The 22944-nt window shown below is 39.0% G+C and overlaps 1 protein-coding gene across 1 annotated transcript in view; it reads right to left on the bottom strand.

Annotated features, from left to right (window-relative positions):
* The window catches only part of SHC3 (SHC adaptor protein 3), a 238360-nt gene that overhangs the window by 14648 nt on the left and 200768 nt on the right, over positions 1 to 22944 (bottom strand). Inside the window, exons 10-11 of the mRNA XM_077139547.1 lie at positions 20227 to 20415; positions 16829 to 17124 (exon numbers count right to left, since the gene is read on the bottom strand). Coding sequence (XP_076995662.1) covers positions 16829 to 17124; positions 20227 to 20415 — 485 coding nt within the window. The remainder of the gene's footprint in view (positions 1 to 16828; positions 17125 to 20226; positions 20416 to 22944) is intronic.

Below are 22944 nucleotides of genomic sequence, written 5' to 3'. Positions count from 1 at the left end.
GATTTAACAGGTGAGTATGATTGCTGAACTATTATATCAATATTTCTTTTAGTCTCCAATGTCTTGGAGCAGCTAGAAGTAAAAACTTAAAATTGTTGAACTGTAACCTATTCCAAACTCTGAAATCTGCTCTATAGCTACTTATTACAGTATACTTTAAAATGTATTGCTTTTTGTGTATATGTTGTATTTTATAATATAAAATGGTTTTTAAAAAGTCAGTGGAAACTAAGAAAAAAAGAGAAAGTTACACTATACATGATGGGGTGAAAATTACCCACAAGCACAAGATTGTGACATTAGGCCCATTAAAAAAGGAATAGTTATCAAGGCACACTACTTGAGGCACTGCAATCAAAATGTCATTTACTGAACTTTTGGTTTAGAAGCAACCCATAGGTAAAGAACGGAATATTTTTATATAGCAAGAAAACAAATTACAAGTTTTGACCATCTGATAGTGAAGATGCCAAGCAAATATTAGAAGGAAATGTGAATGAATTCAATTATAATCTGGGTGTAGAGGAAACCTTCCTAAGTAGGAATCAAAACCCAGAACCAATATAAAAAGGGGTTAGCAAATTTGCAAAATAAGCAAAATCAAAAGATAAATGACAAATCAGAAGGAAAATTTGCAACTTATATCACAAAGGGTTATTATTTTTAATATATAAAAAGTATAAAAAACTAAGAAGTAAAAGACCAAGAACCTAATTTAAAAGTGCAAAACATATGAATAGAGTTTACAATTAAAAAAATATGGCCTTCAAAGCATATTATAGGCTCATTCCACTCATAATAAAACCAAGAAAAATTAAAACTACACTGAAGTACTATTTGCCAACTACCAGACTGGCAAGAACCCAAAATTTGAACACCACACTGTTTGAAGAGACCATGTGAAAACAACCACTCCTGGCTATTGCTGGTGGGAACACAGAACAGTACAACTTTATGGAGGTGTGCTGGTTTGAAAGTATTATGCACCCCAGAAAAGCCATATTTTAATCCTGAGTCAGTCTTTTGGGGGCAGCTGTTTCTCCTAACCCTGATTCAATACTGTAGGTTGGAAACTTTTGATTAAGTTATCTACAGAGATGTGACATGTCTAATTGTGGGTGTGACCTTTTGATTAGATGGAGATGTGACTCCACCAATTCTAGGTGGGTCTTCATTAGTTTACTAGAGTCTTTAAAAGGGCAACCATTTTGGAGAAATCTCAGAAATCACAGAGCTGACAGAAACCTCAGAGCAGAGCTGACACAGATGCCGAAACTTGTAGAACAGAGACATGGATGTTTGGAGATGCCTGGAGCCCAACAGATGTCACCATGACATGTAAAGCAAGCCAGAACTTGGAGAGAGCCAAGAGAAGCCAAGAGATGAAAGTCAGCCTTGGAGAAACAAAGTAAGGAAGTCCCACAAGAACAGAGGCTGAAAACAATGGAGCCCAGGAGCAAGAGACTGCCTTTCTTGAATTAAGGTATCTTTCCATGGATGCCTTAGTTTTGACATTTTTATAGGCTTAGAACTGAAAACTTACAACTTATTAAATTTTCTTTTTAAAAGTCATTCCAGTTTTGGTATATTGCATTCTGGCAGCTTACAAACTAAAACAGGAGGGAAATCTCGCAATATTTAATAATAATATAGATGCACTTATTCTTTGACCCAGCAAATTTAGATGCCTAACAAAAATTAAAAATTGCAGGTGCACAGACCATCTTGTGTCCTATTATATGCAGTAGCAAACATCCAGAAAGAACACAAATGTCCAGTAAGGGCTGGTAGAACACTTTCAGGCACTCACTCCCTCGATGCACTATGCTGCTAGCAAAAGGAATGAGGACCATCACTCTAAAGTGGAATGATACCCAGTGATCAAAGCAATACACACAACAGTCTCTAGAGCAGCCTGCTTTTTCTGAAAGGAGAAGGTTCATATTTTCTATTAAGACTTTCATTAGAGAAGTTGTGGGTTTACAGAACACTCATGCATAAAATATAGCCTTCCCATCTACCTCCCTATCATTAATACCTTGCATTGGAATGGTAGAACATATTTTCAAAAGAAACAAAGAAAAGATAAAGTTTGAAAATGAGCAAAAATGGTTACCCTAATGGAGGGAGAGGTTAGAGGAGCAGAGGTCGGCTTCTGTGAATATACCCCGATAAAGAGCTCTGTCTTGGGAAACTGGTAAATGTTCTACATCATTTAAATAGATCATTCGAAGAGAGATGAAAGGCAATCTTGAAAAATTAAAAACAAACAGAAAAATTGTTTTCAAGTTGGTGGGCTAACCATATACAGAAAAGATTGAATTTAAGTGATTCTATGACATAGTATTTTCACTGTACAACTCTAATGGAATGTATTCTGAGGATAAAAAGAGCCATAAAGAAGCCTCAAACTGTATAAATTATAACTAGTAGAATATTATTTTGATAACCATATATTGGCTATAAGTGTGTGAGATGGTTTGAAGATGTATGCACCCTAGAAAAGATCATATTCTTATAATCCATTTCTGTGGGTACAGACCTATTATTATAGGTTGGACCTTTCTTCTGTTTCATTTATTTATTTATTTATTTTTAATATTTTTATAGTGAAATATAATATATATACAAAGCAAAGAAAGAAAAAAGCAATAACTTTCAAAGCAGACTTCAACAAGTAGTTACAAGACAGATCACAGAGTCTGTCATGGGCTACTGTTCTACCATTTCAGATTTTTCCTTTTAGATGCTCCTAAGCACTGGATGCTAAATGGAATATGAATATAGTGATTCAGCAGTCATCCTTCTTTGACAAATCTTATTCTCTCTGTTATACTTCCTCCTCCCCTGATCAGGGAGGAGGGTAGGACCCTTTGATTAGGTTATTTCTATCAAGATATAGCCCGCCTCATTCAATATTGTCCTTGGCCCTCCCACTGAAGAGCTTTAAAAGAAGATAAACACATTAAAAAGTTCCAGATGAGTTTAGAGAGAAGGCCACGCAGAAGCTAAGAGAGACAGAAGCTAAAAGAATGAAACATGCAGAAGCTCAGAGAAGAAACCACTGAAGCCAGAAGCTGGAAGCAACAAAACCCAGGAGAAAAGGGAGAGACAGACCAGCAGATGTAGCAATGCTCTTCCTATGGGACAGAGGAACCCTAGATGTGGGCAGTCTGTCTTCAGAGTCCAGGTATTGTCCTGCTGATGTTTTGAGTTGGACATTTTCACGCCCTAAGAACTGTAAGGTTGTAAGTTAATAAAGCCCCACTGTAAAAAACAGTCCATTAAAAAATAATAAATAAATAAATAATAAATTAAAAAAAACATTTTTGGTATATTGCATTTCGTAAGTTTTAGAAATCAAAACATAATGTTTTGGTAATTTGTTAGAAATAAAAATTTCTTGTTTAAGAGAGATCCAAGTGCAAAATCAAAGAAGTTGCATCAAAATCTGCTAACCTGAATGGGGCCAAGATGGCGGCTTAGTAAGGTACGTGCGTCTTAGTTCCTCCTCCAGAGCAACTACTAGGTGAACAGAAACAGTGCAGAACAGCTCCCGGGGCCACGGCAGGGAATGGACACACAGCGTACCCCAGTCTGGACTGGCTAGTCTGACTGTGAGACTCGGCTGCGGTAAGATCCCTGAGCGGCGCGCGACTACCTGAGCAGCGGCAGCTGTGGTGGCCGGAGCTCCTCCCTCCCTCCTTCCCGGGCCGGCTGAGAGTCTCGGAGAGGCAAGTTTCCCAAGCTGTGGCGGCCGGCGCCCCTCTTTTGCGGGCGGCTTCCTGGTTCGGCTACGAGTCTCGGATCAGAGGGCTATCCAAGCGGCGGTGCCCCCCCCCCCCCCCGCGGGCAGCTTCCTGGTCCGGTGGGGAATTCCCCAGGCCGCGGCGGCCTGCGACCGACGCCCCTAACCCACGGGTGGCTTCTTGGTCCGGTGGCGAATTCCCCGGGCCCGCTGCGGCCGGCGACCAACACCCCTCCAGGGAGAGAAGGGAATTTCGACAATGGCAGGGACTGGGTCCAACCAAACACCAATAGGGAAATTAATAAAGGAGCCACAGAGTCCCCTCAAGCCGCGGCGGCTGACGCCCCACCATGCGCGGCCCCCCGAACCAACTGAGAGAATTGGATCGGAAATCCCCAGGCCGCGGAGAACGGTGACCGGGGGGATCCCTTCCAAACACGTGAGACAAACGTGTGCCACGAGTGCCACCTGCTGGGCAGGATAAGAAAAACAGAACCCAGAGATTTCACAGAAAAATATTACAACCTTGTTGGGTCCGACACCCAGGGAAATCTGACTAAATGCCCAGACGCCAGCAGCAGAAGATAACTGTCCACGCTCAGAAGATTGAGAATATGGCCCAGTCAAAGGAACAAACCAATAGTTCAAATGAGATACAAGAGCTGAGACAACTAATGCTGAATATACGAACAGAAATGGAAAACCTCTTCAAAAAGGAAATCGAGAAATTGAGGGAGGACATGAAGAAGACATGGGCTGAACATAAAGAAGAAATAGAAAAACTGAAAAAACAAATCACAGAACTTATGGAAGTGAAGGATAAAGTAGAAAAGATGGAAAAAACAATGGATACTTACAATGATAGATTTAAAGAGACAGAAGATAGAATTAGTGATTTGGAGGATGGAACATCTGAATTCCAAAAAGAAACAGAAACTATCGGGAAAAGAATGGAAAAATTTGAACAGGGTATCAGGGAACTCAAGGACAATATGAACCGCACAAATATACGTGTTGTGGGTGTCCCAGAAGGAGAAGAGAAGGGAAAAGGAGGAGAAAAACTAATGGAAGAAATTTTCACTGAAAATTTCCCAACTCTTATGAAAGACCTAAGTTTACAGATCCAAGAAGTGCAGCGCACCCCAAAGAGAATAGACCCAAATAGGCATTCTCCAAGACACTTACTAGTTAGAATGTCAGAGGTCGAAGAGAAAGAGAGGATCTTGAAAGCAGCAAGAGAAAAACAATCCATCACATACAAGGGAAACCCAATAAGACTATGCGTAGATTTTTCAGCAGAAACCATGGAAGCTAGAAGACAGTGGGATGATATATTTAAATTACTAAAAGAGTAAAACTGCCAACCAAGACTCCTATATCCAGCAAAATTGTCATTCAAAAATGAGGGAGAAATTAAAACATTCTCAGACAAAAAGTCACTGAGAGAATTTGTGACCAAGAGACCAGCTCTGTAAGAAATACTAAAGGGAGCACTAGAATCAGATACGAAAAGAGAGAAGAGAGAGGTATGGAGAAGAGTGTAGAAAGAAGGAAAGTCAGATATGATATATATAATACAAAAGGCAAAATGTTAGAGGAAAATATTATCCAAACAGTAATAGCACTAAATGTTAATGGACTGAATTCCCCAATCAAAAGACATAGATTGGCAGAATGGATTAAAAAACAGGATCCTTCTATATGCTGTCTACAGGAAACACATCTTAGACCCAAAGATAAACATAGGTTGAAAGTGAAAGGTTGGGAAAAGATATTTCATGCAAATAACAACCAGGAAAGAGCAGGAGTGGCTATACTAATATCCAACAAATTAGACTTCAAATGTAAAACAGTTAAAAGAGACAAAGAAGGACACTATATACTAATAAAAGGAACAATTAAACAAGAAGACATAACAATCATAAATATTTACGCACCAAACCAGAATGCCCCAAACTACGTGAGGAATACACTGCAAACACTGAAAAGGGAAATAGACTCATATACCATAATAGTTGGAGACTTCAATTCACCACTCTCATCAATGGACAGAACATCTAGACAGAGGATCAATAAAGAAATAGAGAATCTGAATATTACTATAAATGAGCTAGACTTAACAGACATTTATAGGACATTACATCCCACATCAGCAGGATATACCTTTTTCTCAAGTGCTCATGGATCATTCTCAAAGATAGACCATATGCTGGGTCACAAAGCAAGTCTTAACAAATTTAAAAAGATTGAAATCATACACAACACTTTCTCGGATCATAAAGGAATGAAGTTGGAAATCAATAATAGGCGGAGTGTCAGAAAATTCACAAATAAGTGGAGGCTCAACAACACACTCTTAAACAACGACTGGGTCAAAGAAGAAATTGCTAGAGAAATTAGCAAATACCTCGAGGCGAATGAAAATGAAAACACAACATTTCAAAACTTATGGGACTCAGCAAAGGCAGTGCTAAGAGGGAAATTTATTGCCCTAAATGCCTATATCAGAAAAGAAGAAAAGGCAAAAATGCAGGAATTAACTTTCCACTTGGAAGAACTGTAGAAAGAACAGCAAACTAATCCCAAAGCAAGCAAAAGGAAAGAAATAACAAAGATTAGAGCAGAAATAAATGAAATTGAAAACACGAAAACAATAGAGAAAATCAATAAGGCCAGAAGTTGGTTCTGTGAGAAAATCAATAAGATTGATGATGGGCCCTTAGCAAGATTGACAAAAAGAAGAAGAGAGAGGATGCAAATAAATAAGATCAGAAATGGAAGAGGAGACATAACTACTGACCTCACAGAAATAAAGGAGGTAATAACAGGATACTATGAACAACTTTACGCTAATAAATACAACAATTTAGATGAAATGGACGGGTTCCTGGAAAGACATGAACAACCAACTTTGACTCAAGAAGACATAGATGACCTCAACAAACCAATCACAAGTAAAGAAATTGAATTAGTCATTCAAAAGCTTCCTAAAAAGAAAAGTCCAGGACCAGATGGCTTCACATGTGAATTCTACCAAACGTTCCAGAAAGAATTAGTACCTACTCTCCTCAAACTCTTCAGCATAATCGAAGTGGAGGGAAAACTACCTAATTCATTCTATGAAGCCAACATCACCCTCATACCAAAACCAGGCAAAGATATTACAAAAAAAGAAAACTACAGGCCAATCTCTCTAATGAATATAGATGCAAAAATCCTCACAAAATTCTAGCAAATCGAACCCAACAACACATTAAAAGAATTATTCATCATGACCAAGTAGGATTCATCCCAGGTATGCAAGGATGGTTCAAGATAAGAAAATCAATTAATGTAATACACCATATCAACAAATCAAAGCAGAAAAATCACATGATCATCTCAATTGATGCAGAGAAGGCATTCGACAAGATTCAACATCCTTTCCTGTTGAAAACACTTCAAAAGATAGGAATACAAGGGAACTTCCTTAAAATGATAGAGGGAATATATGAAAAACCCACAGCTAATATCATCCTCAATGGGGAAAAATTGAAAACTTTCCCCCTAAGATCAGGAACAAGACAAGGATGTCCACTATCACCACTATTATTCAACATTGTGTTGGAGGTTCTAGCCAGAGCAATTAGACAAGAAAAAGAAATACAAGGCATCAAAACTGGAAAGGAAGAAGTAAAACTATCACTGTTTGCAGACGATATGATACTATACGTCAAAAACCCGGAAAAATCCACAACAAAACTACTAGAGCTAATAAATGTGTACAGCAAAGTAGCAGGTTACAAGATCAACATTCAAAAATCTGTAGCATTTCTATACACTAGCAATGAACAAGTGGAGGGGGAAATCAAGAAACGAATCCCATTTACAATTGCAACTAAAAGAATAAAATACCTAGGAATAAATTTAACTAAAGAGACAAAAAACCTATATAAAGAAAACTACAAAAAACTGCTAAAAGAAATCACAGAAGACCTAAATAGATGGAAGGGCATACCGTGTTCATGGATTGGAAGACTAAATATAGTTAAGATGTCAATCCTACCTAAATTGATTTACAGATTCAATGCAATACCAATCAAAATCCCAACAACTTATTTTTCAGAAATAGAAAAACCAATAAGCAAATTTATCTGGAAGGGCAGCGTGCCCCGAATTGCTAAAAACATCTTGAGGAAAAAAAACGAAGCTGGAGGTCTTGCACTGCCTGACTTTAAGGCATATTATGAAGCCACAGCGGTCAAAACAGCATGGTATTGGCATAAAGATAGATATATCGACCAATGGAATCGAATAGAGTGCTCAGAAATAGACCCTCTCATCTATGGACATTTGATCTTTGATAAGGCAGTCAAGCCAACTCACCTGGGACAGAACAGTCTCTTCAATAAATGGTGCCTAGAGAACTGGATATCCATATGCAAAAGAATGAAAGAAGACCCATATCTCACACCCTACACAAAAGTTAACTCAAAATGGATCAAAGATCTAAACATTAGGTCTAAGACCATAAAACAGTTAGAGGAAAATGTAGGGAGATATCTTATGAATCTTACAATTGGAGGTGGTTTTATGGACCTTAAACCTAAAGCAAGAGCACTGAAGAAGGAAATAAATAAATGGGAACTCCTCAAAATTAAACACTTTTGTGCATCAAAGAACTTCATCAAGAAAGTAGAAAGACAGCCTACACAATGGGAGACAATATTTGGAAATGACATATCAGATAAAGGTCTAGTATCCAGAATTTATAAAGAGATTGTTCAACTCAACAACAAAAAGACAGCCAACCCAATTACAAAATGGGAAAAAGACTTGAATAGACACCTCTCAGAAGAGGAAATACAAATGGCCAAAAGGCACATGAAGAGATGCTCAATGTCCCTGGCCATTAGAGAAATGCAAATCAAAACCACAATGAGATATCATCTCACACCCACCAGAATGGCCATTATCAACAAAACAGAAAATGACAAGTGCTGGAGAGGATGCGGTGAAAGAGGCACACTTATCCACTGTTGGTGGGAATGTCAAATGGTGCAATCACTGTGGAAGGCAGTTTGGCAGTTCCTCAAAAAGCTGAATATAGAATTGCCATACGACCCAGCAATACCATTGCTGGGAATCTACTCAAAGGAATTAAGGGCAAAAACTCAAACGGACATTTGCACACCAATGTTTATAGCAGCGTTATTTACAATTGCAAAGAGATGGAAACAGCCAAAATGTCCATCAACAGACGAGTGGCTAAACAAACTGTGGTATATACATACGATGGAATATTATGCAGCTTTAAGACAAGACAAACTTATGAAGCATGTAATAACATGGATGGACCTAGAGAACATTATGCTGAGTGAGTCTAGCCAAAAACTAAAAGACAAATACTGTATGGTCCCAATGATGTGAATCGACATTCGAGAATAAACTTGGAATATGTCATTGGTAACAGAGTCCAGCAGGAGTTAGAAACAGGGTAAGATAATGGGTAATTGGAGCTGATGGGATACAGACTGTGCAACAGGACTAGATACAAAAACTCAAAAATGGACAGCACAATAATACCTAATTGTAAAGTAATCATGTTAAAACACTGAATGAAGCTGCATCCGAGCTATAGGTTTTTGTTTTGTTTTGTTTTGTTTTGTTTTTACTATTATTACTTTTATTTTTTTCTCTATATTAACATTCTATATCTTTTTCAGTTGTGTTGCTAGTTCTTCTAAACCGATGCAAATGTACTAAGAAACGATGATCATGCATCTATGTGATGATGTTAAGAATTACTGATTGCATATGTAGAATGGTATGATTTCTAAATGTTGGGTTAATTTCTTTTTTTCCGTTAATTAAAAAAAAAAATCTTCTAACCTTAGATGTTAATTGGAAATAACAATTTAAATCACTTTTTTTCTAAAAATATATATTTCCCAGCTCTGTCCACTGAAAAATCATAAAGCAATGACAATCCAACAGCAAGGAAAACCCTTAGCATCCAGATCATCTTCTCTAAATACTATTTCCCATCAAAAGGATCTGAGGCTGCTTCGGATACTTCCTGAAATGTGTGAAAGGATGTGGAAAAACTTCAGAATTAATGAGAATGTAGCCAGCTGAAATGAATAATATATAAAAAATACATGAGTTCATAATATTTTAAAAAATGGATCACAATTGGACATACTGTCATTTGTTTGAAAATTGGTAACTGAAAGGAAATATCTATCAATTATTTTACCTTTCCTGAATAAATTCTATACCACAGCAATCAAATAGGTAGTGAAGTGCTTCTTACCAAAATCCCAGACGATAAGCACAAAAGGTATAATAGAATTTAATCACCACTTGATATTTAATCCGAACAAAATAATAGATATGGGCAATGGTCATCAGTGTATGATCATTGCTATTGATTATTTCACCTATTAAGTGAAAGGTTGAGGAGGAACGTTATACTGTAGAGATCTTACCCTATCACTCAAAGTGGGACACCTGACATTTTGTTCTTCAGGAAGTGAGGCAATAGGAAACCACAGCACTGTCTCAAAAACCTGAGCCTGAATAGAATTGAATCTCTACCAGTTTATAGAAAATATTGGGAACAGAGGAACAAGTTAACACCACAAGGAAGTGACAGCCAAAGCCGCAATAAGGGGCATGCTACAGACAAATATCGACTTTCTCAAACCAATAGCACGTGAAGGCAGAGAAGAAAGGAAGAAAAGATATAATAGAATAAAAGGATCTTAAGACATATAACAAACTGCAACATGTGGACCATATTTGGATTCTGATTCCAACAAACTTAGTATAAAAAGAACATCTTAAGACAATCATGAAAACTTGAATATGAACTAGATATTGGATAATGTTAAATAATTATTTTTTATTTTGTTGGATGTAATAACGATATGATGTTTTGTTTTGTGTGAGCAGGCACTGGGAATCGAACCTGAGTCTCCGACATGGCAGGAGGAAACTCTGCCACTGAGCCACTGAGCCACTGTCACACAGCCCTTAATGATGTTTTCTCTCTATATTTTAATGTCCTTATTGCTAGAGATGCGTGCTGACACATTTACAGGAGAGATGACAGGAGGCCTGGGATATGCTACAGAATATTTCAAAAAGCTCCACCCCTCCCCTTCCTTTCCGTTCCCCTTTTCCTGAGCAATCAGTCCAAAAGCCAAGCAAGATATATGTCTGAGCTGTGGGGTATAGGGTAGCCGCAATGGCACAGAAATGGTATATTGGAGTCCAAGTGGAGTAAGGACAGAGTGTCCGTGGGACAGACAGACTGGCACAGGCTACCAGAAGCCAAGTGCAGGAAGGAGGACATGCACTCCTGAGAGAAGGCTGGGCAGCCAGGGTGGGATGTCGGCCTCTGAGAAAGGAAGGACGGCACATTCGCTTTACTGGTCCTTGAAGGCCAAACAGATGAATCCAATGATAAATGATTCAGGAAATAAATTTAAACACAAGAAGGCTGACTGAAAGATTCCAAAGATGTGAAAAAGGCAAAAGAAAATGCATTCAAACCCTGTCTCAGAGGCTGCCACACTGCGCCCAGTCAACTGTCTCTTGCCAACTGCTCTTTTGGGGTCATTATTTCTGGCACCCTACAACGCAGCTCAGATGCCCTGCCGTGCATCCTCACCACCCCGCTCCCTGGAATCTCAGGCTCCCTCATCTTAAATAATCGGCACTCAGTGGGAAGGCACCTAGGTTGGTATACTCTAGAGCAAATTTAGACACAGGACTGTTTTGCATCCTTATTTCTCTGAGTAATCAGTTCTGCCAAGTTTTCCCCTTTATAAGTCAGGGCCCAACCAATTACCATGAAAATCAGATGAATAAATATTGAAGAGAACGTGTTCAGAGCTTATTTTGGATTCCTCACAGCAAGGCAGCAACATTACATTTTTAATTAAGTCTTTCATTTCCATTTTCTTTTTCTGCTAAAGCTGTCCTCAAAAGGATCAATTAAACCAGATAATCAGATGCAAGAAAAAGCCCCCCAAATGAACAGTTATTAGTTGGTGTGACTTAACAAGTTTTTTCAACATTACTGCGAATTTCTGCTCTGAAATTAAAATTGAATGGACAGCACAGCATTGGCTATTGGCTGGTTCTCATACCTGATTTAGCCACATACCACAACTTCATTTCCTCCTTGTCTTCGACATTATCTCGATTCTGGTTTATATGTGCACAATGAATATACTATTAATAATGCACAGCCTACTAAAAATCATCCTTTGGTCTATTAAAACTGTTGAGGGTTGAATCATGTCCCCCACAAAAGACATGTTCAAGTCTTCAGCTGCATTCCCACAGGTGTGAGCTTGTTTGTAAACAGGACCTTGAAGATAGCCTCAGTCAAGGTGCACACTCATTTGTGAAGGGAATCTTCAAAGGTTTTCTTTAGATGAGGCCAAATTGAACCAAGGTTGAGCCTGAATCCATAAGGCTGAAGTCCTCATAGGGAGAGGAAGTTTGGACAGAGACACAGAGAAGTGGAAGCCAGAAGGAGAAGGTATGTGATGGGCACAGAGAGGCAAGCCAAGGGTTGTAGTGAGCCCACTACACAATGTCCAGACTAGAGAGGAAGCATGGCCTGGCGAGAGCTTGATTTTGGACTTACAGCCTTCAAAATCGTGAGACAATAAATGCCCATTCTTTAAGCCCACCCTAGAGTGACATCTGTCATAGCAGCCCTGGCAAATTAAGACCAAGACTAAATGAACAAAACTACTGAGATGTCATATTTAGCTGATTTTTAAGTTTTCGGTTTTTTAATGCCTGACATTTTCAATCGAAATATTTATGTTCCCGTGGAATTGCTTGGATATTTTCATTTAGAGAATAACAACTGAACTATTGCACAGCTGATTCAGATGGAAAGAACTTTAAACTGATTCTATTTAGAAAAATTTGTCTGTGGTTCTAGTTCTGCCAATAGTATGTGAACTTCAGAAATTCCCTTGATCTTCTTGGGTTCTTTTTTCTTAAACTGCAAAGGGCTGAAGTTGAACTATGCATCATTCATCCGCTGTGGATTGAAGACCTACTATGCGTCAGGCACTACTCTAGGTTCTGGAGATACAGTCACGAATGAAATCCCTATCCTCATCGCTAGTGGGGGAGCCAATGATAAACAACTTAAACATAGGCCTGCCTGTGATAGGTGCTGTAAGGTAGAAATAAAGCAGTGTAAAGAAATAAAGAACGTCAAGGGGGTTCTACTAGAGATGAAATGGTTAGAGAAGGTGTTTTTGTTTCCTAAGTTGCCTAAGCAAATATCATAAAACGGGTCATGCTAAACAATGGGAATTTATTAGTTCACAGTTTGGGGGCTAAAAGAATGTCCAAATCGAGGCACCATGAGGTGATACTTTCTCCTCAAGGCTGACATCCCGGGGCTGGCTGCTAGCCATCCTTGGCTCCTCTGTCACATGTAAACACTTGGTTGTGTCTCTGGGTTCCATTGCTTTCGGCTTCTGGCTGCTCCCTCTGTGGTGTTCTCTGTCTGTCTGCAGTTCGCTCTGCTTACAAGGACTCCTGTAATAGGATTAGGAACCATCCTGGCTGAGCTGGGTCATCCCTTAACTGAAGTAACTTCATCCAAAGTTCCTACTTACGATGGGTCCACACCCACAGGAATGGATTAAATTTAAGAACAGGCTTTTCTGGGGACCTGATAGCCTCAAACCACTACAGATGTTTTCTCTGATAAGGTGACATTTGGAATAAACCTACTTCATCTTAAGAGGTGAGTCTGACCTGTAATCTTGATCTCAAATCAGATGAGGGCAGCATAAGCACAGCCAGCACAGACAAAACCCGTTCCACTTACGAACAGAGACTCAATAAAATCCTGAAGGAAATTCTAGCTACCCAGGTCCAAGAATGTATTGCACGAATAATAGGTTGTAATCTAGCAGGTTTTATGCCAGGATTACAACATCAGAAAATCTATTCATGTAATTCCCCATCTTAATGAAATTAAGTGGAGAAAATCACATTATTACATCAAAAGATGCTTTTGAAAAAGCATTTGGTAAAGTTCAAAACCTATATAGATTAAAGTAATTAGTAACTAATATGTATAAATTCCACAAGAGCAGAGATTTTCTTTTTAAACTGTTCGCTGATGTTTCCCAGGTGCCAAAAAAGCTTGGATTTCATAGGCATGCAGGGAAGGAAAGAAGGGAGGGAGGGAGGAAATCTTTTAGGCTGATAAAAATAATCTACCAAAAGCCTACTTGCAAACATCATTTTATTTATTTATTCTTTCATTTTTCTTTGTTAGAGAAGTTGTGGGTTTAAAACATCATTTTAAAAGGAACAAAACCTCAAAAATATTCATTTTCAGGCTGAAAACAAGAAGGAAGCAAGGGCACCCTTCCCTGATTGACAGAGAGGTCACAGGGGCTGGTCATGACAGCGGGTCAAAAATAACTAAAAAGAACAGGGAAAGAAATCAAGAGACAGAACTGTCAATGTTTTCAACGTTATGATCACTGCTCCAGCAAAACTAAACTCCACAAGATTGCCCAGCAAAGTTTCTGGGTGCAAGAGCTCACTCTACAGTCTCCTCCCCACCACGACTTTTGATAAAAAGTACTAAAAATAGCACACCACATACAACAGCTACCCAAACTAGACACTTTAGGAAATAGCCTTACAAATTAAGCATGAGAACCTTCTGGAGAAAAATTGAAAATCCAAATAAACAATATCTTAAAAACTAAAACAAAAGGGGTGTGTTGAGGAGATTCATGCCATGATCACCAGTGTCATCACTTAATATTGAAAAATGTCACTTCTCCCCCAAATTAATCTATACATTTAATGCAAGTCTAATAAAAATCCCGGCATGTGTTTTCGTAACTTGGTAAATGGCTCTAAAGTTTATAGAAGAATAAAAGTCTGAGGATAGATAGTTTAGAAAAAGAAGAATCAAGAGGAAGGGCTCACACCATCAGATATTAAGACAGTTTTAAAGCCATCATGATTAAAACAGTGTGCCATGTGTGCAAAGAATAAATAGTCAAATCAACAAAAGAGAACTAAAACTCCAGAAACAGATTGATGACACAAGAGAATTTAGCATGTAATAGAGGAGCCTTACAGTGCGGCAGAGAAAAGCTGAATCTTGTGGCAAATGTTGTCAAGAAATAATTTACTATTTAGAGATTTAAAAATTGAGTCTTTATATTTTATCATATTCAAAAGGAAACTTCAGGGGGAATTGAAACCTAAATATGAGAGTTAAAACTATAAAGCTAATGTATGAAAAAGTAGAATACAGTATATTTGTGATTTGTGGTGAGGAAAAATTTATTAAAACAAAAACTATAAACCAAAAAGGGAAAAATTGAAAGGTTTAGTGCCACCCAGAAGAAAGATTTCTGTTTGGTGAAGAGCCCATAGAAATATTTATCAGACAGGTGAAAAAGTGTGAGAATACTTGTGGAAATTCCAAAGCTGAGCAGCTCACTCGGCAAGAAAAAAGCAACAGAAAGGTCAATAGAAAAATGTAGGGGAAAGAGAATAACATGGAATTTACAGGAGAAACCTAATAATAAGGTACAACTAAAGAGCTGCAAACCAAACAATTAATCCTTACTCCAATCAGATTAGCAAAAACAGAGATTTGTTACCAAGGGAGAAAAGGAGCACGGGGCAAAGAAGAATTCTCATACACTGCTGGTTTCAGTATCAGTGGCCCGGGTTTCCTGGAAGCAAATGGAAACCTACTGAAATTAAATGTATGTATATCCTGTAAGTAAAAAACCCCACTCTTGGGTCTATGTCCCTGGAGAAATCATCCCTCGGGTACAGATGCACAAAGATTTATAGCGGCTTAGTCACCCTTTTCTAGAAAATGATATATGGACTGCATATCCAATGGAACCCAAGCAGCTCTCTACAGTAACAGTTCAGTGCATAGAAAGTAATTTCATGGAGTGAACAAAGGAAGAAACTAAATAAGGTTTGTGCAACAATGCTATGCTTGCAAATTCTTAAAACACATGTACACTCCAAATGTATTTTTGCAGAGGTACATTTATGTAAGAAATTTTACAATGACTGTAGAAAGTGGATCGGAAGGCTACACATTATATTCATGGGGAAGTAGGTGATGGAGCAGGAAAAGGAACTGTGAAGCAATGGGTGTTTAGAGAACACAAGGCCTGAGATGAGCGCACCTCCCCACCCAACACAGCTAAATCGTGTTGTAGTTTAACTGAAGCTAAAGCTTCCTCTCTGTCTGGCAATAAGAAAATGCAACGTCTTTAAACAACCACTGAAGTAATGCTACCCTGCTTCTTTTTTTGTTGTTGAGGATAAAGGGTTTTAAACAACAGTCTTGGAATTTGCACAATGCTTAAGGTTAATTCAATTGCATTGATTAAACTTGGCAATTCTTGGGCTGTGCCCACTGTGAAGTCAAATATGTTTGTTGACTGAAAGATGGAAAATTCAGTCAAACCCATAGACTTATTCGGACATAAGTGTATTGCTGTAGAAAGTCAACCTCATTGCTACTGGGCATTACTTCTCTGAGTGGGAAAACAAGAAACTAATTAATGAGGATTTTGTTTTACTGCTCTGTCACATTTACAACCTGCTAATAAAAACCTCACTGATTCAACTTTTAGAGATAAATATTAAGAGCCCAGGAGCCTGTACTTACTTTTCTACTGCGAATGTGTCTGGTAGAAAACCATTTTAAGTTCATGCATTTATTTATCTTAAAGGATATGAAAGGCAAGGCTTTCAGCCTGGGCCGTGAAACTTTCCAAGTTTTTTCAATGTGGGTACCTTGCCCTTGGACCCTGATGCCCCTCTCTGGTGGGAAAGTGTAAGTCTTTCTGGTGGGAAAGTTTAAGTCTTTCTGTCCTTGGGCTTCAGAGTCCTGGAGGAGTGAACTTTAGAATTTCAGAAGGCACATATGCATAGAGGAGAGAAAGTTATCACCAAGTGCAGTGGCGCAGAGGGAGACAGCTGTTTAAAGAGAGGTACAAGCTCATTATTGAGGGACATCCACCCACACCCCAGACATGCACTCACTGTGCCTTCAGGATCCACCAGCAGCAAGTGTTTGGCCTGGCCGTTCTGCATGCCCGTGAGGACAAAGGAGCCTGGGTTCGTGGTACTCTTCCTGACCAGAAAGTCTCCATCTTTCTTTAGCAATCCCTCTGCCTCCTTCCTGCTCATCTCACCGAGGTACCAAGGCTCTGCCTTTAGTTCTTCCAGCATCTTGGCATCCGGGACTCTGGGTGAGATCGGGCTGATGCATTCCACAGATGCTGCCTTGCTCAACATTGGTCCCAAGGACTGGTTCTTGAGAGCATCTTCAAAAGGTTCTGTCAACAACATTGGCCAGCAAAAAATCAATCCCCGCAAGTACAAAGGATAAGAAGCATCCCATCAGAGATGAAAATATAAAGGCAACTTCTACCAGGAAAAAAAAAACAGGAGCAAAATAACTGGTGGTAATGTAACTAGGCTCATGATAACGAGTATTTAAAAGCACAGCCAAAATTTTGGCATGTCTCCTGCTAAGGAGTCTGCTTTTCCCAGACAGCTGGGAGTTGTGTGTTGTGCCAAGGATTCAAACCCGCCTTTGTCTAGCTAGTTAGAATGACTTCATTTTCATGCATGGCATAATCTGAGAGGGCATACATAGTACATGCTATCTATTTTCTCTGGAAGATCAGATAGATTCTTAAAAAAAAAAATCTATTTCCCTTCTGAATAAAAACCTGAAAGTACACATAGGAAAAGCTATGTTGCAAAACTTTTAATCTCAATTTGTAATCTATAAATATTCAGTGACTGCTGCAAAATAAGACCAGTTTGTTAAATGTTCATAGAGAATGGGCAGAAGTAAAGGTGAACAAATGAAACCAAAACTAAGTCATGTTGACACTTGTTAAATTAGTTGTAGGTTTGGAGAGAGGAAGAGATTAGAACTATTGGCTAAAATGTTTGTGAATATTCTTCTTATATCCTAATTTTTTCCAGATTACCCTGAGTCATTGAAAATTTGTATTTTCTGCATCATCACCATCATCACTAATCAGCACTATCATCAACACTCTCATCACCATCACCACAACCATTATCATCACCTCCATCAGCATCATCACTACTAACTCTACCTTCACCTTATCACCACCACCATCATTGCCTCATCAGCAACATCACCATCATCTCTATCTTCACCTTTATCACCACCATCACCTCCATCAACATCATCACCATCATCTCTATCTTCACCTTTATCACCACCACCATCACCGTCTCCATTAGCAGCATCACCTTCATCTCTATCTTCACTTTTATCACCATCACCTCCATCAACATCAACACCATCATCTCTATCTTCACCTTTATCACCATCACCATCATCTCTATCAACATCATCACCATCATCTCTATCTCACCTTTATCACCACCATCACCTCCATCAACATCATCACCACCATCTCTATCTTCACCTTATCACCACCCTGATCATCATCACCACTATCACCATCATCATCACCATCACCACCTATATCAGCACCATCATTGTAATCATCACCACCACTATCACCACCAGTCCCACAAGCACCCTCTCACCATCATCACCATCATTATTTAGTTCTAGAGGTTCAAGTTAGACTAGACCCAGAGTGCTGACTTTATTTCTATTTCCATACTTCTCCATACTTTTCAGTGGACATCATCCTTTCCAGGGCTCCTCCTACTTTTTGTCTCCCCTTCTCTAGTTTGGAGCACAGGAGTAGAAATCAACTGATGGAAAAAAATGGATGGCTCTGGCGCTTATTTTTCCAGTATCAAACCGCGGCCCAATCTAACTTTCCTCAGATGCTGAGGAAATTGGTAAACTTACCACACTGGTAAAGTGGCTAAACTAAACAAGAAAAATTACTTCACCATAAATATAACTACTATACAGCAGTTAGGTAATATTTTAAAAACTGGAGCAGAGACTTTGAGAGCCACCCCTTGGCATCCTTGGAAAAACTGCTTCACCCCTCTCAGGCTGTATGCATACTGTTTAAATGAAGGGCTTGGATTTGGTGATGTTTAAGTCCCTCTGAGCATTGTGAACTCTATAATTCTTCTGGTTCTGGTAATTTTTGCAAACAGAATGGGAATCTGGTTGGTCTGGGAAACCAGGTAGGCTAAGAGAAAATAGTGTTTTATTGTCATGATGTTGTCTAACCATAAAAGGACTTAACCCTGTTTTCACACACATAAAATACCATGATATCAAGTGGAGAACCAGCAACACTGGTTCCAGATGTGCCTTTTATAAGCAATTAAGTTACTTCACCTCTAGAATGCACCATTGTCTCCTCTGTAAAGTAGGGATGATTAATAATAATAATGCTATAATATCTACCTATAAGACTTGCAAAAATTAAATAACATAATAAGTGCCTAGCATATGTAAAATGCTAGACATATGCTATTATGATATTATAATAGCATATGATGCTATGATGATATATACTATCATCAAATATTAGTTTCCTTTCCCTCCCTCCAGCCTATAAAATTTGAAAGGAATTTGACAAAGAAAGTTAGAATGTAAAAATATGACTCTTTGTGAGCCTGGAAAGCCCTTTCAAAATACTTTAACAATAATTTCCAACTTCAGTAATCAGTTCATGAACAATTTAGTTTTTCCAATCTATAAAACAGAAAGCCCAGGTGCTTAGCTTACTATCTAAATAGCTGGTGCTCACTCCTGTTTTAGCCTTTATCCTAAATTATTTTTCATCAGAGCATTTATCACTGTCTGATATCATATATTTGGTTTATGTAAGGTCCATGAGACTAGTTTGCCTGCTTTGCTTTCCTGTGTATCCCCAGTAAGTAGACTAGTGTCTGGCACATGGTAGGTGCTCTGTAGTATTTGGAAACAAATAGGGGGGCAGGAAGGGAAAGACAGCAAGAGAAAGAATGAGAAGAGAAGACAGGCATGCGTGTGCATGAGAGATATATTGCAATTTCTTATTTCTGTGTTGGTCCTGCTTAATAGACAGACTTCCTCGAAGACAGAAGCCACTGAATTTTATCTGTGTGTCCTTAGAAATTAATACAGTATTTGGTACCTAGTAGCAATTAATACTTAAAAGAATAAAGAGATGATGGTATTTATTATGCATATCGTTTGCCTCAGTACATTCGCAGATTTTCTCAATTCATCAGCAAAGACAAGCCACTTCCAAAAGAGGGGGAGCTGCCTTGCCTCTTGACTGTAGAGGAGATTGGCCACGTTTGGAGTTTGAGACAACCTCAATTATTACCCAGAAAAGAATGACTAATCATTGCCATTAATCAGAGCCCTGTTAACAGAAAATCCAGTAATTGCACAAGTTTCAAATAAAAGGCAGGGGGTAAAAGGCAACTTCAAAAGAGAAGAAGACCAGAAACAAATGGAAACCTACTCATGTCGAACAAGTCTTTCCGTGGACTGCTCTCTCCACTGCTGGCGGAGGCTCCGGACCTGGGCACAGCCCCCACCAGAGCTGGTCCGACTTGTGGTGGAGTGTCCTGGGTGTTGATGTAGGTGGGAGCTTCTCCCATTGGCATCACATGTGGTTTTCCTTCTGGCATGCTGTAAATGTCCAGAGACCCTGCAACCAGAAAGGAGCCCTTCTATTTTCTTCTGATGGTGACAATATTCCTGCCTCTCTAGCTAAGACCCAACTACTCATAGGGAAGTTTCTTACAACTATGAGCAGGAAAATTCTTCTTCCAGATATCCATTGTTTGAATCCTCCTCCTCTAGCTGATGCCTTTTGGCTAGGATGCACTCTAGTCCTTCAATTCAACATGAGATCTGTGAGCTCAGGGTGGACACTGTGGATGGTTAGGGACTTTCTCACAGATTCTGGGTTCCCCTGACTGGGGAACCCCTTGGGACAGAGCGGGCCATGTCTAGAGCAAAAGAGTCTCTGGTCTCCTCATATCCTTTACAAATGCTCTGAGATCAAATTATTGGGCAGAAGAACAAGAAGTCAAGTTTTAATTGCTCTTTTTTTTTTTTTTTTTTTTGGTAAGCATAAATGAGTGTTTATAAAATAACCCCTACCAATTCAGTGCAGGCCCATTTTAGAAAATCACCACCTAATTTACTAAGCTGTGCTCTTATAAAATAGGACTGGGCATGGCTGACCCTGGGTGGACATGTGGTTGAGGATCCCCAACGTCCTCCAGGGCAGTGTTTCTGCCACGCTGGGGCTTCCCAGCTGGGGACAGATGTTTCCGGGCTCAGATGTGGGTCCCAGCTGTCTGGTCACCCAGAAGTGGATGACGCACAATCAGATTCCTTATGTATGAGTCTTCTTTCTAAATCACATAAATTCATTCAGAAGAAAATGCCCCTTGGCATTCCCATTTGGAAAGAGGTTATCTTTCATGCCCAGTGTGCAGAAGGTGGCTCAATTCAGCTCACAAGAGTAGATGGCATGTGTTTCTTCCTAACTCTGCCATCAGAGACGTCATGGTAGCAGTTTGAAATCAACCAGTGATCAGCAAACATTTCAAACCAGTTCTCCTTTTTCTTAATTTTTATTTTTCTCAAGAGTTGATTGAATCTTGGCCAGCCAGCACACCACTCTCTCCCAGCCTGTATGCATGAGAATATTTGTCATGTTACAAATCCACTTGCTGGGGAACATTATGAGTGAATTCCTGCATTGTGTTTGTACTATTTCTGCTACTCCTGAATCTGTTCTCTATGTTACCTAAAGTAGCTGTGCCTGGACTGGCTGCCTTTGCTTGGTGACAACTATGTGCAGCTTTGTGCGGCGTATTGCTGACAAGTTGGTCTTGAGGAAAGAATTTTGCAAACTAATTTTAAGAAGGAGAAGATTGAAAGCCCAGTAAATAACTTTCCTAAAAGCCCCTTCTAACTGTAGATGATAGTCAGCAGGTGCTAAACCTGGGCAGGGAGACAAACGTCAAGGGCTGCACTTAATTTCCATTTAGGGAGAATAGCTCATAGCAAAGTAATAAGGAGTATTCTTATTTGCTTTAATGAAAAAGAGCATTATTTATTGATTTAAAATAAACTTGAAATGTTCAAGAGTTACGAGTACCAACTTCTTGTATAAGTTTCATTTTATCTGTTTCTGACTTGGCCAAAATAACTTGAATATACAAAATGGACCTCATTTTAAAAATAAACCTGATATATTTTACAGTAAAGTAAATATCTATTGTAAATAATATCACTCCCTTAGTCTCTAGCAGTAATATTGTTATATGCCTGGTTTGCCTATGTTATATAAATGTATTTTCAATAGTATAAGGAACTCAGATGAATTGCTGATAATGAAAAAGTACCTCTAGCAAAGTTATGAGTTTTAGCTCTCATCTCTCTCCTATTCTGAGAAAGAACCACCTGGCAGCTTTTTCAAGGTTTTATGTTTTATTGGCTGTGTCAAAATTAATGGGTCTTCCTCCAGTTGGGGTAGGCAAGACAGGAAATTCTCTCACAATGGAGAAATTTTTTTTTGAAGTTATCACTTATCCCCTGGTACAAGTGGCCATAATGAACATATAGGCCTTAATGTTACACCAATAAATGCTGACATTTACATATGTAGGAACATAAATTGAATCTCAATTTATTTGTTGCCCCTTCTCCTTCAGACCCTATAGAATTAGTCACTAGTGCCACAGTGCTATTGAAAGAGCTATGAAAAGTTTGAGAAGTGAAAAAGAATTAAATTGTAAAAAACCTTTAAAGTCACACATATGCACACACACAGAGAATATAGTTATGCTATCAGTAAGCTCCAGATTGCTCTTAGACACTTATATCTTAACTACTTCTAATGTGGGACATAGGTACATTTTAATAGTTTCAACAAGATGTGGCAGAATCCTCAGAAGGATGCAGATCTGTGGGAAACTCACTTCCCTGGTGCCATTTCGGTGCTTGCTGTGTGGGCCCCTACCCCCACACTTGGCTGTCCATTGGAAGTGACATTAAAGAAAGAAGGAATTGGATGGTTTCTTCCCTACCAAATTCAGGCCATCTCCAAGAAGTTTTGGACGCTGGTGCACTGGCAATCCCTGGCCTATGGTGTGTGTCTTTTTGTTTCTCTTGAAGCAGAGCCTGAGTGTGGTGAAGTAGCCTGGTGAGATAGGAATGG

The sequence above is a fragment of the Tamandua tetradactyla genome, chromosome 2 (assembly GCF_023851605.1).
Source record: "Tamandua tetradactyla isolate mTamTet1 chromosome 2, mTamTet1.pri, whole genome shotgun sequence".
Classification (NCBI taxonomy): Eukaryota; Metazoa; Chordata; class Mammalia; order Pilosa; family Myrmecophagidae; genus Tamandua; species Tamandua tetradactyla.
The sequence above is the reverse complement of the archived record's forward strand: the minus strand, read 5'-3'. Positions and strand labels throughout refer to the sequence as shown.